The sequence below is a fragment of the Leucopleurus acutus genome (genome assembly GCF_964270905.1).
Source record: "Leucopleurus acutus genome assembly, chromosome: 17".
Lineage (NCBI taxonomy): Eukaryota > Metazoa > Chordata > Mammalia > Artiodactyla > Delphinidae > Leucopleurus > Leucopleurus acutus.
In genome coordinates, this window is record NC_139159.1 from 41,559,279 (window position 1) to 41,576,597 (window position 17,319).

Genomic DNA, 17,319 nt, shown 5'->3' on the forward strand with positions numbered 1-17,319 from the left:
CTTTTGCAGAATACCTATGCCTTACCTCACCCCTCGAGATTATGTTCAATTCCGTAGCTCTGAGGCAAGCTCAAGTATCTGTATTTTAAGAAACCCCCACCCCATTATTCATATTCTCACTCCTGTATTAGAACCACTATTAGAAGGTTGAAATTTTCTAACAAATTATCATTGAACACCTACTATGGACTGTGTTCTGTCTTAAGAGCTGGGGCTGTAGCTTAACAAGACACACTGAATGGGTACATGCTTATGATCCCTTTACAGTTATTTCATGGGTCTGAGTAGAATTATTAAAGAAGTATTCAGTACTGAATATGAGACTGAAATATGGAAACTGTATGAGTAACAGATTTTCTCTAGAATTAGCTGCTTAAGTAAGGTTACATATGAATTATTAACTTGTATGTCTGCCTTCCTTTTTCCTTCTTTCCCACTTTTCTCCTTCCTTTCCTTTTTAAACCTAGAGGAATGTGTGTGTCCCTAGGATATATGAACACTGTCTCAAAAATTCATTTATAGTAGTGTTTTTTAAAGCTTTAAAAGGTGTTACGTGAGAAAAAAGTATTATAATGAAGTAAGTTTGGAAAACACTGGATTCAATAAAGTCATGTAGATTCCTTTACCATAAAACTTTCCAGAGCTTTTATTCTATGAGGGTGGAAGGCATGGAGGTGAGCATAATATACTAACTTAACTTATTTGATCATGGTTTCCTTTTATCAAAGATGGTATCTTCCTCAAAAGACATTTTGGAAAATACTGTTTTAAAGTATAAAAGGTATTTTACATAGTTCCTGGCATATGTTAAAACTCATGAAATACTGGTTGTTCATTGGTAGTTTACTGAAGAAAGCTTTATTCTCTTGACAGAAATTTTTGAGCTTTGTCTATGTATATGATAATGTTATATTTGGCCTTTAGTCATATTGAAGAGAATACCAAATGAACTAGCTAAATATTTTGTATTAAATACTTTGTAATTAAAATACTGGATAATTATTTTTATCTAGATTTTCTACCATTTATACAAACTTGAATACTTTAGTTTTTCAAGGTAAGGGGTAGAGAGGAGGGTCTTATTTTCAGACTAGAGGAGTTTTCTTTATGTCTGTTTAAATTATTTTTTCTTATTATTTCAGGTTGTGGGATTCAAGAACTTAGCATTAATGGACTCATCTTCTAGTCTTTCCAGAAGCCCACCTAGCTACATAGCTCCTTATAGCCGCATTTTGAGATATGCGGTGTCTACCGCTCTTTGGCTAGTCATTGGAATTATACAGGTAACAAGAGATTGTGCTTTTAAGCAACATTGCCTCTCTATATTTTTAACTCTGTTTACATGCTAATCCTCAAATATTGACCACAACATGATTTCTATAGTATAAAGAAGGTGACAAGAACAACAATAATAATAACTGATAGCTAATTTTTACATAGTATGATAATCTAGGCACTGTGTTAATTTACTGCATTACACAAAGTAACTTACACAAAGTAACTTACTTACTTACTTATAGTAGCCCTCAGAGATAGATTCTTTTAGTATCCTCATTTTATAGCTGAGGATGCTGAGGCACAGAAAGGTTAAATATTTACCTAAAGTCATGCAATTAGAAATTGGCAGAACTGGAATTTGAACCCAGGCAATCTGATTTCAGAGTCCATTTCTTCTCAATAGTGGGTCTCTGAAGGGTCTTTCAGAGTCTGTAGCTTTCTAGTCACAGGATTTAGTTTATATATAATGATAGGAATTGCTAAGGTACCCTTAATCTTTTCTTTTCTTTTGAAATATAACGTACAGTTTACATTTATTTATATATCATTAAACCTCTCAAAAACCAGTACCCCTTCTGAAATCTTCTCTGAAATATTTATTGAAATAGCTGAAACTAAAAATAAATCTTCTCAGGTCCCAGGGCTCTAGCAGAGGATCTTTTCTGTGCTTACTTCCCTTATCTTCTTAAAGCTTTAAAAAAAAGAATGAAGGAAGAAAAGAAAGAAGCAGCAGCTACAGCGCTTAACTCTGATCTCTGCATTTCTTTCTCTTGCTTACAGACACTCCCATGAGTGGAAAAAGGCTTTCTGTTTGATTAAGATCTCTCTAACTTTTAAGTAAGCAAATGAAGGTGGGACCTCTAGAAAGAATAGGTTGAACTTCCTGTAAACTGGAGAGCAAATATTTGCCTTAAAAGCTTATTTTAAAAGATCTTTGGGATTGAAATCCCAAAATTCCTACAGAATTGGACCCAGGTGTCATTCTGAAACTTAAGAATAGACTCTTTAAATTTGCATTTATTTTAAGTTGGTGAGACTTGTTCAAACTTGAAGCTATAGGATAGAGCTAGTGAGGGATAGTTTGACAATTGGAAAAGAAAGAGAAACAGAAATTAGGATTTGAAATAAAATTCGATTAAAAGAATATGGGGTTTGATTTTTTTTCCTTCCAGTTTTATTGAGATATAACTGACATACAACACTGTATAAGTTTAAGGTGTACAGCATAATGATTTAACTTACACACATCATGAAATGATTACCACAATAAGTTTAGTGAACATCCATCATCTCATACAGATACAAAATTAAAGAAATAAAAAAAAATTTTTCCCTTGTGATGAGAACTCTTAGGATTTATTCTCTTAATTTTTATGTATAATCTAAAACAGTGTTAATTTATCATGTTGCACATTGCATCCTTAGTACTTATTTATCTTATAACTGGAAGTTTGTGCCTTTTGACTGTCCTTATCCAGTTCCCCCCACTTCCCCCTCCAGCCCCCACCTCTGGTAACCAGAAATCTCATCTCTTCTTCTAAGAGTTTGTTCATTTGTCTGTTTGTTTTTGATGTATAATTAACCTACAACACTATGTTAGTTCCTGGAACACAGCATAGTGATTTGATATTTCTATACATTTCAAAATGATCACCATGATAAGTCTAGTTACTGTCTGTCAACCGTATTATGGGGTTTGATGTTTATCATCAGTATAATAGTAAGAAAATATTTATTTTTACATATACCAATATAAGTTTTTGTGAATAGATGAGATTTATCTGGGTGTAGAGAATTTAAAGGAATACCATCTGAAGCTTTTCGTATTGGTTGAGTACAACAATACAGAAACCCCAAATAGCAGTGGCTGAAATAAAAGTGACTTTTCTGTCTCCTGTGAGAAAGAAGAGCAGAGGTCGGCAATGCAGGGCCAGCAGGGTGGCTGCTGTCAGGCCCAGATGCCTGTTGTTCTGCTCTGCCCCTCAGGACTTCACCTCTAAGGTCACCTCGCAGTCCGTAATGGCTGATGGAGTTGCAGGGGTGAGCCAGGGGAGAAGACCTCACCCTTTCCTCTTTATTTGTTCACTATGAGTTTTAACTGAAAACATTAAAACAGCTTAACTACTCATAATGAATTATGAAACTGTAATAGTTAAATTGTATTATCATTTATGAGGCATTTATTCTTCCTTATTTTGTAGACCTGCAAGAAAGTTTGCATACTTGTGTTGTTTTCTGTTCTGCATTTCAGAGGAAGATTATTAAGAGAAAGTCTAAAAGTTTTATAAATCAAAACCCAACTGAGAAGTAAAATATAAAGAGAACAAAATTTATATATAGCTGAGCATAGGTGGTTTTTAGCTCACGTTTTAGGTATGAAAACAATTTAGCTCATTTCACATGAAACACAAGCAGGTAAAGTAGTAAAGCTGAATCATGAAAACCCCTATCAGTTATTTTTAGCATGCCTCTTAATTTTTATTTCCCCTGGTTTCTTGTCTTGTGTGCCGGAGTCTCAAACAGAGCAAGTCTCGAACCACTTGAGGGGGTGTCAGTGATAAATGGGCCATGAAGGAAAATGTCAGCAAACACGAAAAAGCAAATCCTGCCATAACTATGTAGTCCACCCAGACTGTTCAGCCGCATACCCATCGATAAATCCAAGTATTGCAGAAAAGAATAATTCCCTGAAACCCCTGTTCAGCTAGCTTCTGGCCCTTGTAATCCATTTGTGTGGGCAGTGAGCTCAGATGCTCCAGCATGACTGGATGAGGAGGTGGGCAGTGGGGCAAGGGCAGCCCAAACTCAACGACCATAAGGGCCGGGGTCTGGTCCTGTGTGCAGATTGGTGGGCCTGCCAATCCGGGGAGTGCAATGGACGCTCACCCTCTCCTCTTTGAGAGCCCTTTCAGAAGTGTCTTTGACATCTCCTTGGTCAGAACTTGGTCACATGGCCACACTTCACTGCACTGTCAGCTGGGTAGACCCCCTCAAAGAAGGGGTCTGTCACTAAGGGGAAGGGAAAGGATTGTTCAGGCAGCAACTAGCTGTCTTGGGCACTACCGTCTAACCTCGTTCTTTGTGTCTCACTTTGCTGTCATTTGATACCATGGTCACATTCTCAAACTATCAGTGTTTATTCCTAAAATATCCATAAAAGTTCCTTTAGCCTATTACAGTTCTGTAAATTTGTCTATACAAAATCTTCTTGATTCTCATAATATTAGGCTTTATTGTTCACTCCTTATATTTCCCCAAACCCAGCTTCTTCAATTTTTAAGTGGCATCTTTTAGTTTTTAAACTTTGAATGTTACTGTTTTTCATGTCATTTAAAGGAGTTTTAAAATGTGTTCATAGAGTATTTAGGAAAGTTTTTTCAGTGTTCACCTGCTATATTCTTTTACATATCTGAGTACGTGTTATGTGCGAGGCACTGTGCTGAGCTCAAAGATATGCTGTAACAAGAACAAGTCACAGCTGTGACAAGTGCTGTGAAGGGCATCAGCAGGGAGATGAGATAGTGAGTAGAGGGGGAGGTAAGGGGAGTGGAAGTTAGGAATGTGACAGCAGGCGACAGCTTTGAATTGGGTGGTTAGGAAATGTTATCCTTCTCTGAAGTGGATCTAAGAAGGCCTACAATGTAAACTTTTCTCTTGTGATTTATAAAACTTCCCTTTGTAGCATTGTTATTAAATCTATCTAAGAAAACACTTGAAACCATTCCATTTGAATGTTTAACACATTTTCTGTAGTTGAAACAGAATACTTGACATATGCTTTTTATGTGCTACTCTATCAGAGAAGATTAATTTGAAAAACAGCAATTTTTCTAGTGGCTTTTTGAATTTAGGAGATGAGCGGAATTGCAGAACCAGACCTAAATCTGGCCATTAATGCATTGGTTTATCCTAAAGCTTTTAAAGCCCCTTACTTCCTCCCCCTGTGTTTGTCCTATCTTATTTTAATGACACAGAGAAGTTTTTAAAATTCAAAATAAGTTCCCTCAGTGAATCTTAACACAATTGCAAAGCACTCTTCCTTTGACAGAAGAATCAGAAATGATAAGTAGGATTTTATCCCACAGGAATTGTTATTGGCCACTATGTTCTTGGTTGGAACTTCTTTTTTCTTATGACACTATACTGTGGCTATGAAAGAAAATGAAATCCTAAAATCTAATAAACATAAACTTGGCTTAATGTTTCAGATTGTGTTCTTTGCTGTCTTTTATGAGAGATTTGTAGAAGATAAAATTCGACAGTTCGTTGATTTGTGCTGTATGAGCAATGTAAGTACTTTCTGACTTTATCTTGCAACTGTTATTTCTCCCTTTTTAAAGGTCATGAGTACACTAAGAGAGACTTTAAAAGTGATTTGCTATGATTGTATTTTTAGTCTGATTTCCACTGGTGGTTAATTCCAGAGATGGTTATAACAAGCTATAATTTAATATTTACTGTCTTAATTTTTCCTTCTTTATTTGCAGTTTCTTAATTATGAATTGCTTATGCCACCAAACAGTTGACTCAGCCTGAAGTCCCTGAAAAGTTTTCATATATCAACCCTGTTTCTTCCTTTCTTGGGAGTGTCTCCAGTCTCTTTTGCATCTACTTTTTAAAATAACCTCATTATCCTTTATCTTATTATTCTCTTTATATGTTTTCCAAGAATTCAACCCTCATTATTTTGAGAGAAAGGAAGCAATTTTAAGAAGAACTTAATTTTTATTGTTTTGCAGTTGAGTTGCTAACTGCTTCTTCTTCTCTTTTGATAGATATCAGTGTTTCTGTTATCCCACAGATGTTTTGGTTATTACATTCATGGTAGATCAGTACATGGGCATGCTGATACTAATATGGAAGAAATGAATATGAATCTTAAAAGAGAAGCGGTATGAATGTATTTTATATCTTTTTGTTTTTTAAGTTGAGAGATGGTTTCTCTTAATCTGGGATTTGTAGTAATCTTTTTAAAAAATCCTCATTGATTACTTTTGAAAGTTGCTAGGATACCAGCTCATTACCCTGAACACTGAAAGGGAATGAATCAAATTCCATCCTACAGTTCTTTTATGAACTGTATTTCAAAGTAACCAAATAATTCATGAGGGAAAGATCTTTCTGTTGGAAGAAAGTAAAAGGAATTCTAAGTTAGAAAATCACCATTTTGTAATGACTAATGGATTAATGCCTATAGGCTACAATCATCAATGGATGCTAAAAATTAAGTGAAGGATGACAGGGAACTTTATAATGAGGAATCAGGTTGATATAATCTGAACACACTGGCTCAACCTTACTACAAGTAAAAGTTAGGAAAACTGACATTATGTACTTCCTGTTATGTTGCAGTAGGGAAGTACATAATATCACCCATGAAATATTCTTGCCTAAGAAAATTGAACCTGAATGTAATCAAGCCTCTAGATCTAACCACCAGTTTACAGGAAATAGAGGGGATAGAGACAAAATAGTACCACAGGAAGCAATTAGCCAGTTGCAGAATGTTAGGATGTCTCACAGGACAAACGACCCAGTGTCTCCAACAAATCAAAGGCATGAAGAGAAAAGGAGAAGTGGTGGTGGTGGTGGAAGAAGACTGTTAGATATAAGAGAAATTTAAGAAAAAAAAATAATCAAACACAATATGTAGACTTTGATTGGATCCTGATTCAAACAAACCAACTATAAAAAAATCTTTGGGAAAAATCTTGGAGACTTAATAGACTAAATATTAAATTATATTAAGGAAAGATTAATTTTATTAGGTGTGAAAATGGCATTTTTTTTCAAGGTCTTATTGGTTAGAGATACATACAGAAGTATTTGCAGATGAAATAACATAGTATCTGGGGTTTGCTTTAAAAGAAAAAAGTTGGGAGGATAGATGAAAATTGGTAAAATGTTGGTAATTGTTGAAGTTGGGTGATGGATGGTTTACTGTTCTTTCTACTATGTATATTAGAAAACTTCCATAAGAAAATTTAAAAAGAAAAATATGTACTTAAGAGGAAAAACCAAGAGGATTTATTGATTAAGGGACTATACCTGTGACTTGCAAGAACTTAATAGATGATACCAACATCTCAGAGAAGAACAATTTGTTTAATACATTGAACTGAATCAGTTGGTTAACTATTAGAAATTATACCTGGACTGAAAGGTTAAATTTAAAAATGAAACTATGAAAACCTAGAAAAGAATATTTCAGATTGGGAGATGACAATCTAAGCATAAAATACAGAAAGCATCAAAAAAGTAACATTTGTTGATTTTACTTTATTAATGTAGAACATTTGTGTAGACAACAATTATATTAATAAAAGACATGGGGTAAAATTCTCATAGTAAATATGACAAACATACTGATAGCTATTGAAAGTCATATAAATCAGTAAGCAAATTAAGTTAAAACCTCAGTGGAGGGACTTCCCTGGTGGTCCAGTGGTTAAGACTCCACACTTCCACTGCAGGGGACACAGGTTCAATCCCTGGTTGGGGAACTGAGATCCTGCATGCCGCAGAGCGCAGCCAAAAAACAAAAACAAAACAGAACAAAACAAAAAACTCCCATGGAAAAAGGACAAAAAGTTTTTTTAATATGTAAATAAACAGAAGAGACTAATAAACGTCTAAAAAATATTCACCTCATAAATCATAAAAGAAATGAATGTAAAAACAACATTTTTACTTTCTTCAAATTACCAAACTTTTTTTAAAATAGCTAATAGTAGAATCAAGGACAGGGTGAAATGGGCACTCGTCTCAGAATACATTTTTACAAACGCTGGAAAGCATTTGGCAAGAGTTTTTTAAGAATTCATTATCTTTGGGACTTCCCTGGTGGTCCAGTGGTACAGAATCCGCCTTACAGTGCAGGGGACGCGGGTTCAATCCCTGGTCAGGGAACTAGGGTCCCACATGCCGCGGGACAGCTGGGCCCACGTGCCACAACTACTGAGCTCACGTGCCTCAACTAGAGCCCGCATGCTGCAAACTACAGAGCCCATGTGCTCTGGAGCCCACACACCACAGCGAGAGAGAGGAAAAACCTGCATGCCACAATTGGAGAGAAGCCCACGCACCACAAGGAAGAGCCAGCGTGCCGCAACTAAGACCTGATGCAGCCAAAAATAAAAAAAATAAAGAGTTCATTATCTTTGACTTACTGATTCTATTACTCAAGGAAATAATTAGCAATGTGAAAAACTACTTAGGTTCAGGATCTTCATCACAGGGCTTAATTTATAAGGGCAAAAAATACGTAAAAATGGGAGAATATTAAGTAAATTGGTTTACCTATACAGTGAAACCCTAGGTAAACATTAAAAATCATGTTTTGTAGAACATTTAATGACATGGGGAGTTGCTGAGGATATAATGTTAAGTGAAAAAGAAATCAGTACGATCCCAGTTTTATGCCATCTATATGTATATGCCTAGACAGCAACTGGAAATGAAATACCTTAAAATACCTGTATCTCTTGGTGTTCAGATTATAGGTGATTTTTTTTCTTTTTTTATATTTCTCCATATTTTATAAATTATCTGTAGCAGCATGTGCTTTTTTAATCAGGAAAAAAAAATTTTTTTTTTTAAATAGAGAAATTCACTACACATAGACTGCCTTTAAGTCAGTAGAAAACCAAGTGTTATATTATGTTTCCAGCTTAGGTTTAGATAAAGGAGGAGAATGTTAAGCTCCAGAGTAGGCAAATAAAATTGAGAATGGAGGCAAGAATACTTACGCTGAACCCTAAAGCATCTATGAGAATTGGCTAGGTCGGGGGTAGGGCAAACTGACAGGCATATGGTTCTCAGGATTCAAGTCGTGTCAAAGAGACTTGAGTATAACTGGTTCACTTTGTTATAAAGCAGAAACTAACACACCATTGTAAAGCAATTATACTCCAATAAAGATGTAAAAATAATAATAATAATTTAAAAAAGAGACGAAATAGATATCTGGTCTATAACATTAACCATTGGGTCATGTATCACTACCTTTTTTATTGGAATTAATTAAGGAAGCATATTAAAGTGTTTAGAAAACAAAAAAGACCATTTATAAAAGTAGCTAATTCTAAGACTAGACTTTGTCATTTATTAAAGAGCAATAAATTAATTATAAAAAAGCTAAGAATGGGCTTCCCTGGTGGCACAGTGGTTGAGAGTCTGCCTGCTAATGCAGGGGACACGGGTTCGAGCCCTGGTCTGGGAGGATCCCACATGCCTCGGAGTGGCTGGGCCCGTGAGCCACAACTACTGAGCCTGCACGTCTGGAGCCTGTGCTCTGCAACGAGAGAGGCCGCGATAGTGAGGGGCCCGCGCACCGCGATGAAGAGTGGCCCCCGCTTGCCACAGCTGGAGGAAGCCCTCACGCAGAAATGAGGACCCAACACAGCCATAAATAAATAAATAAATAAATAAATAAATAAAAAGCCAAGCATTTGAAGCCCTTTAAAAAAAAAAAAAAGCTAAGAATATCAATATACAATGAACTTAGTATGAGGTTTTTTTTAAGTAGGCAGAGTAAAGGAGATGATACAGCACCTGCAAGGAAGTATGACGAAATAGAAATTAGTAAAACCTAGAGGGGAGTGGGAACCTTGAATACTGTTGGACTCTCATTGTCTCAAATATAATAGTTCAGTACAATTTCAGTTGGCTTCCAAATCTTGTAATGTTAAATATTGTATTTTCTTTTTAAGATAGGCAGAATTTTCATAATCTTGATCTTAATTTAAATTTTGTAACTTTTCAGGAAAATTTGTGTAGCCAAAGAGGTTTGATACCCAATACAGATGGTCAAACTTTTCAAATTGCTATTTCTAGCCAAATGAGACAACAGTATGACAGAATCCATGAGACACTAACAAGGGTTTGTATAAAGTACAGTTCACATATATTTTGTCAGTATTTCATGTTATTTAGATACCAAGGATGTAAGGCATGTTGCATTTATCCTTGTCTCTTTTTCACGTTAGAAAAATGGCCCTGCTAGACTATTGAGTTCATCAGGAAGTACTTTTGAGCAGAGTATAAAAGCATATCATACTATGAATAAATTTCTTGGCTCTTTCATCGATCATGTATGTATCATCATTTATTTTTAAGCTAGAATCAAAATGTAATTTTAGAAAAGTTAACGAGGAGTGTCAATTATTTCTTCAGTCAACCAAGTCAATGGACTTATGCCTTGTGGGGTTTTTTGTTTGTTTGTTTTTGCTGTAAAAACTAATACTGTGGCTTAGGAATGGAGTTAAGTTATATAAAAGGAAAAGATTTTTACCTATTAGCATGATGATTACCTTAAAATATGTCTGTACTGGAATTTTGTTACTTAACAAATATTATCAATTATTTATTGTAGAAATATGCTATGATTGTATTCCTAAAAAGCTTGTTATAAATTGATTTTCAGTATATCTAGTCCTAAGTACTACTAATAGCATTTAAAATTTAAAACATTCCTAAAGAGTATTTTGTTATAAAGTCCAGCGTAGTAAATTGTCTTTAAAGAACAGATTTTCTTTGTGTCCTATTCATTTTTCTTTTTCTCTCCTTCTGATTTTACAAAAATTGGGAAGCATTCATTTCACTGCTATTTTTGAAATGACTCTCGTTTTTTATATTAGGTTCATAAGGAAATGGACTACTTTATAAAAGATAAATTGCTTCTTGAAAGAATTCTTGGAATGGAATTCATGGAACCAATGGAAAAAAGCATCTTTTACAATGGTATCCTTCAAATGCCTTTGCTGAACTTGATTATTATTTTCCAAGTTTGAAAAAACATGCTTGTAATTCCTGTCTTTTGATTTTTTACTTTTATATAGGAAACATAATGAACTTAGTTAACTTCAAGGAATTATAGTAGTTTTCTGTGTCCCATTTTATTATGTCATGTATCAATAGCAAGAAACAAATATATAAAAGATAATTATTCTACAAGAAAGTAAAAAAAAAGCTGAATTTCAAAATCAAACAAGACTTCCCTGGTGGTCCAGTGGTTAAGGCTCCACACTCCCAATGCAGGGGGCATGGGTTCAATCCCTGGTTCAAGGAACTAAGATCCCACATGCCACACGGCATGGCCAAAACAAAACAAAACAGAATCAGTGGTAGACATGGAAGAGATAGTAAAACAAATACATAAAGTTCAGATTTTATTGGACTGTTCATTCACTGGCACACTTACGAAACACTTAAGAATAATGTTCATGATTTATCTTTAACATTTAATTTTTCATTTTATCCAACTTCTTAAGAATTGCATGTATCTGTGTGACAGGAATAGTGACCAAGCATGTTTTTTTATCATTAAAAAGGAAGTATATATGTCACTGTCAATGTGACTGATAACCTCTTGTGTGGCTTGGGAAGAATGGAAATGGTATAACCAGTGTCCTGGCCTAGATATCACTTACCCTTGTTATTGAGTGTCACATATTGTCAGTCCTGGGATACACAGACTAATGGTCCCTCCCTTGGGCATCTTGTTTAGTAGACTGTGGAAAGTAGGCATGTGATTGGGTGAGTGGAGTGATGCTGGGATAGAAGTCTGTGCAGATACAGGTTGCACTGGGTGCAGAAAGGAAAGTAGAAAATCTAACTAGATACAGGGTGAAACCAGAGAGGCAACATGGTGAAGTTTGAACTGGGTCTTAAAAAATAAGGTGGTGGTGTCAAACAGGAGGGTCCCGGTAAGAGAGCTGAAGACGTTTGTACAGAAGGGGGAAAGGGCATTATACACTTAAGGAACTTTATGATTGAAGCCTCGAATGAAGTGGGTCAGTGAGAGAGAGTGCATGAACAATAAAGAGGACAGAGACTGAATCCCAAAGGCCTTGTCTGACACCCTAAGGAGTTTTGCTTTATCCTATAGAGCACTTGTTTCCAAAAACATTTTTAAAAAAATTTTTGTCCTACAAGGTGTGTGTAGGTTGATCCATGGAGGTGTGAGAAGAAAATATTAAAAAGTCTATTTGTATATTTGCAATTCCATCATTCTTAATTTATATTTTGGAAAAATTGCATGTAGTAGTAATTAATAAACTACGCCTATTATGGGATGCATGCTCAGCATTTTATTCTGTTAAGGATACATGATCAGAACAATTTGGAAACCACTGCTAATGAACATGGATGTCATCAGAAAGCCTTCAGCATATCTGATTTATAAATTGGAAGAATTATTCTGGCAGTAGTGAATAGGTTGAGTTAAGCAGATGTAAGACTATAACAATATAACTTAGTCATTAAGAACATAGCTTTCATATTAAAGAATATAGCTTAGTCATTATAACTTAGTCATTAAAAATATAGCTTTCACAATAAAGCTTTCTGGTCTTGGGTTCAAAATCTGACTACTAGTTTTGTGCACTTGAGGAAGTTGTTTACCCTTTCTGAACTTTAATGCCCTCTCTATAAAATTAAGTATAACCTTCTAAAGGTTGTTGCATTTACACATGTGTAATCATTGTGTAAAGAACCTGGTATGGGTAGGCACTCAGAAAAATGATGTTACCGTTTCTAATAATAATAATAATAATACAATCATCATCAACAATTTCTTCATCTCTATTGGGAAATTAGGAGAATATGAGCTAAGGCAGTAGTGATGAGGATAAAGACGAAGAAAAGATTGCCAGAGATGTTAAGGAAAAGAGCGTAGGAGAGAAAGAGTAGTCAAAAATCATCCGGATTTCCAGCTTGTGTGACTAGGTGGTTGGTGGTGGTGCCACCCTTCTCTGAGACAGGAAGTGCAGATGGAGGATCAGGTTTTGAAGGAAAGAGGATGAATTTGGTTTTGAATATGCTGTGTCTTGAGGTACCTTTGGGACATCTAGGAAGAGATGTCCAGTAAGCCATTAAATGTAAGGAACTGGGGGACTGGATCTTAGGAGAAAGTAAAGGCACACAGTAAGCTGGGGAGTCTCATCAAATGAGATCATTGCTGGAGCGATGGCAGTGAAAGGTCACCCACGAAGAGTGTATATTGCTGGCTTGTTTATTTTTTAAAAATATATATACAACTATATGTACAGAAGTGCATATCTTGTAAGGATATAGCTTAATGGCCAGTGAATTTTCACAAACTGAATATATTCCTATAACTAACTCCCTGATCAAAAAAGAATGTTAACAGCAAGCCAGATGTCCTCTTGTATAAAACAAGAGGTCCTAACTGGGTATCCATGGGCGGCTGAATCACTGAAGTGATTCTCTGTACCTCCCTGAAATTGTGTGCAAGATTTGTATATGTGTACTTCCCCCACTTCCTCTCGTGAAAGGGTCTGTAGCTTTCATTAGAATCTTAAAAGGGTGTTCACATCCCAAAAAGGATGAACGCCTACTTGGGGAGTGAGAAGAGAAAAGGTCTCAGAGAAGAACCTTAGGGGACTACTTGAGACATAAATTATAGCACACTATTCTAGTCCTTGCTGGTTTTGTTTTGCTTTTCATTTATTTATTTTAATTGAAGTATAGTTGATATACAATGCTGTGTTAATTCTCTGCTGTACAGAAAAGTGTGTTTTGCTTTTTAAACTTAATCTATCTCAGAGAATCTTTCTAAGATTCTTTAGCCTTCAGTTATATAAACAAATAGAGAAGGGATATTCATTACCTGATCATTGAAAGATATTGACTGTATACTTAAACTACTAGCAATTACAACCCTTGGTGCAAATGATAAAACTGCTTTTTATGAGCAGAGTTCTTTGATTAACCTTTTAGATTAGCAAATTTTAATACCCATTATTTTTTGTAAACCATGAAGTATTTTTTTCTTTTTTTAAATTCAGGTATAATTGACATACAATAGCCATGAAGTATTATAGTAACTAGTTGTTTTTAAATATCCAAGTTTTATCACCAGAAATTTATCACAGGTTTATTCTATTTTTAAATTTCTAATTTATGTCTTACAAATTGCTTTTTTTGATAGATGAAAGTTATTCTTTCAGCAGTGTTCTGTATTATGGAAATGAAGCCACTCTTCTTATTTATGATCTGATGTTCTTCTGTGTTGTGGATTTGGCTTGCCAAAATTTTATTTTAGCATCCTTCCTTACGTACCTACAGCAAGAGGTAAATTTAAGAATTTTTTCTGGGTTTCATTTAAAAGAAGTATGTTAGAAGTAGATGTTTATTTTTATAGCAGAGAGTAACAATGTATACTCTCACTAGGAATTTATAAAGATTTAGAATATGATTCGCCCTGCCAAAAAAAGGAAAAACATTTCAATGAGGTTCATTCTACACTTTCCTTCAGGTTCAATGAAGTACTGAGGTCTCGGGGAAGGCATAAGTTGCTTGAGCAAATATGAAAGGAACCTAATAGGAAGACATTTAAATTACCCATTTCTCCTACATGCCAGCAGTGAGCAGTAATTAGAGTCCCATTCACCCCCATTCACCAGATGTTACTGTAACAAAAAGGCAAGCTCTGAGATGTAGCTCGAGGCTCAGCCACTTTAACTTGTAACTCTCACACATCCCCTATCTGCTTGGATTAGAAAACAATTGTGTGGATGGGTGTGGAGCCTGAAATGGAGACTTCAAGAAAAAACAAATTTGTTCTAGAAATGTTAGTATTCATAACACCCAAATATTCCCCACTATGTCAAAGAAGTATATGAGTTAATAAGATATATTAGTTTTTGATAGCGATCTAGAATTAGAACAAATTCTGTTCCTAACAGTTCTTTTGACGTTTCCATAGCTTTTAGAGCTAGAGGAAACTTGTCTTGCCAAATATTTAAAAGTATATTCCTGTGAACCTAAGGGGATTTGTATTATTAATTTATAAAAATATATTCTGAATAGGGACGCACACTGCTTCAGTATTATGAAAGATGATAATAGTCTTGAAATAATTTTGTGTATTGCCATGGAATTCAGATGTCTGATACATGAAAATAAATAGTTGAATTAGCTAGTTTAATTTAGATATTTTAATTGATGTGCACAATTAATTTCCTTTATATATATATTTTTTCCTTCTGAATTGTTTTACTTTTTTTTCAGATTTTTAGATTTATTCGTAATACAGTCGGACAGAAGAATTTGGCATCCAAAACACTGGTGGATCAAAGATTTCTGATTTAATTTATTGAATAGATAAAAGACAATTATAATCATGGCAAAAACAAAGTCATGATTATCAGGTTAGTTTGCCATATTTTTTAAAACTTGTAATACAAATTATTCTATTTTTATTTTTTAATCTACAGAAAGATTTATTTTTATAACTTGTAGATACATAACTTGCTTTGTGAACATGTAGTGTGATGCAGTGGAAAATATTATTTTCCTATTATGCATGGTATTTAATTCACCAGCTTATAGACTAGACAGCTCTGACAATGGGACAAAAAAAAATCTAAATATTGCTTTCAGCATAACATTTTTTTAATGATATTCAAAACAGTCCCCATCATTTGTCTCTGTAGATTATTTTATGAACTAGATTTGCCTATATTTTCTCACACTGAAAAAGAATTTTGATTCCAATTTCAAGCCTAGTTTTCAATTCAGTGTTTTGTTTTACATATTTTATGGTTAAATAAATGTTGAAAATATTTTCAAGTTTACTTAGAAATTTGAAATTGTATATGGGCTGAATCAATTTGCCTCATTTTAATTGTTCACCCTGTTTGGCAGTGGACTGATTCACTATTGGAATAATAGGCACCTTGTGAAATGGTACATAGTCATTCCTTTGTATACCTGTATTATTAGGTCAATATACTCTTTCCATGAAGTATGTTTATATCTCTAATATCATTTACATTATTGAGCTGTAATATGTGACATTTTCCTCAGTACAGCTTTTTATACATTTATTCATTACTTAACATTTTAAGAGCACTCCCAAAGCTTTGCTCTTCAGTTATGTTTAAAGATTGTAAATAACAAACTGTAAGTTATGTTAACAAGGTGATTATTGAAAGTAAACTTAGGCTTCATAAGTTAGTAGGCGAGTATATTTTTTTAAATAAGGAAAAAAATATGAGGAGCCAAAATATAATTAATGTAAATCCTGAGCCATGTAGATAGTTTTCCATGATATTATTTTTCTTCAATATGCTCTTTAATAATCCTTTTCATTGTGTACCATGAACTTGAAAGTCACCTTATTGCAAGTATAGTGGTCATTAACCCCCAAAGCAACATTTCTTACTGCCTTCTATGTTAATGTGTAAATACTTAAATGTAATGCTATGTAAATATTGTTTATATTACTGAATTGAAAATATAGAATAAAACATTTGGTGTTTCTCTTTCCTGTTTTATTAATATGTATTTTATGAAATAGCATTTAGGAATACAACAGTATTGGGGCGGGTGTCCCCAGCCATTGCTAAAGCTGAATCCTTTACATTCTTTGAATCTTGAGGATGACTGAGAAGAGGGGAGGCTAATAAGTTGAGGATTTGAAACTCTGGTTTCTTAAGGGTCACAGTACAGAAATGCCTTTCTAAAAGCCTCAGAGATAAGTAAATGTACCAGCATGGATTTTTAAAGCCACCTACTCAGAAGCTGATGAAAGAAATACGACTCTCATTCTACATAAAAGAAGTTAATATTTGTGTGAATGTATCTAAGTGGAAATTTCAAAAAATATGATCGGTTGGCTCACCTGCTGATAAATTAAGACAGAGAAAAGACATTTAAAAAATCATTTTAAAGTAGTTTTGTACAATATTATTTTTATTTTGGTTAGATACATAAAAGGGTATACAGGTTTTCATATACTGTTGACTCTTGTGTTCATATTTCCACGGTTTAAACTTTGTGATCATGTGCTTAATTTTCTACTAGACCCATAATCTTTTGTCTATTTCTGTAAAACCAACCCACTGTACTTTATATATTATATCCTTAATTTTACTGATTACATAGAAACATTTGATAATCTCTTGGTCATTTCATAATGACCCTAGGTTCACCTAGAGGTTCTTTACAAGCTGCTGTGTGCTTTCTATCCTCCTTATTTATTTATTTATTTTTTTAAATAAATTTATTTATTTA

General features: G+C 34.3%; 1 protein-coding gene and 1 pseudogene across 3 annotated transcripts in view; one reads left to right on the top strand and one right to left on the bottom strand.

The window, feature by feature from the left end:
• TMEM67 (transmembrane protein 67) overlaps positions 1 to 16,628 on the top strand; it is a 43,863-nt gene extending 27,235 nt beyond the window's left edge. The window contains exons 21-29 of one of the 2 annotated variants that reach the window (XR_014326863.1): positions 1,143 to 1,283; positions 5,487 to 5,567; positions 6,054 to 6,170; positions 10,043 to 10,159; positions 10,266 to 10,370; positions 10,917 to 11,019; positions 14,231 to 14,373; positions 15,313 to 15,452; positions 16,604 to 16,628. Coding sequence is in view for 1 of the 2 variants with exons in the window: in XM_082858600.1 (XP_082714726.1) it covers positions 1,143 to 1,283; positions 5,487 to 5,567; positions 6,054 to 6,170; positions 10,043 to 10,159; positions 10,266 to 10,370; positions 10,917 to 11,019; positions 14,231 to 14,373; positions 15,313 to 15,393 (888 nt within the window). In the remaining variant the exon portion in view is untranslated. Of the gene's footprint in view, positions 1 to 1,142; positions 1,284 to 5,486; positions 5,568 to 6,053; positions 6,171 to 10,042; positions 10,160 to 10,265; positions 10,371 to 10,916; positions 11,020 to 14,230; positions 14,374 to 15,312; positions 15,692 to 16,603 lie in introns of those variants that run through there. The other variant, XM_082858600.1, reaches the window with a different exon arrangement.
• On the bottom strand, positions 3,728 to 4,040 carry LOC309973949 (signal peptidase complex subunit 1-like; annotated as a pseudogene). The gene has a single exon. The product of its transcript is annotated as a signal peptidase complex subunit 1-like (transcript).
• Positions 16,629 to 17,319: the final 691 nt, after the last annotated feature.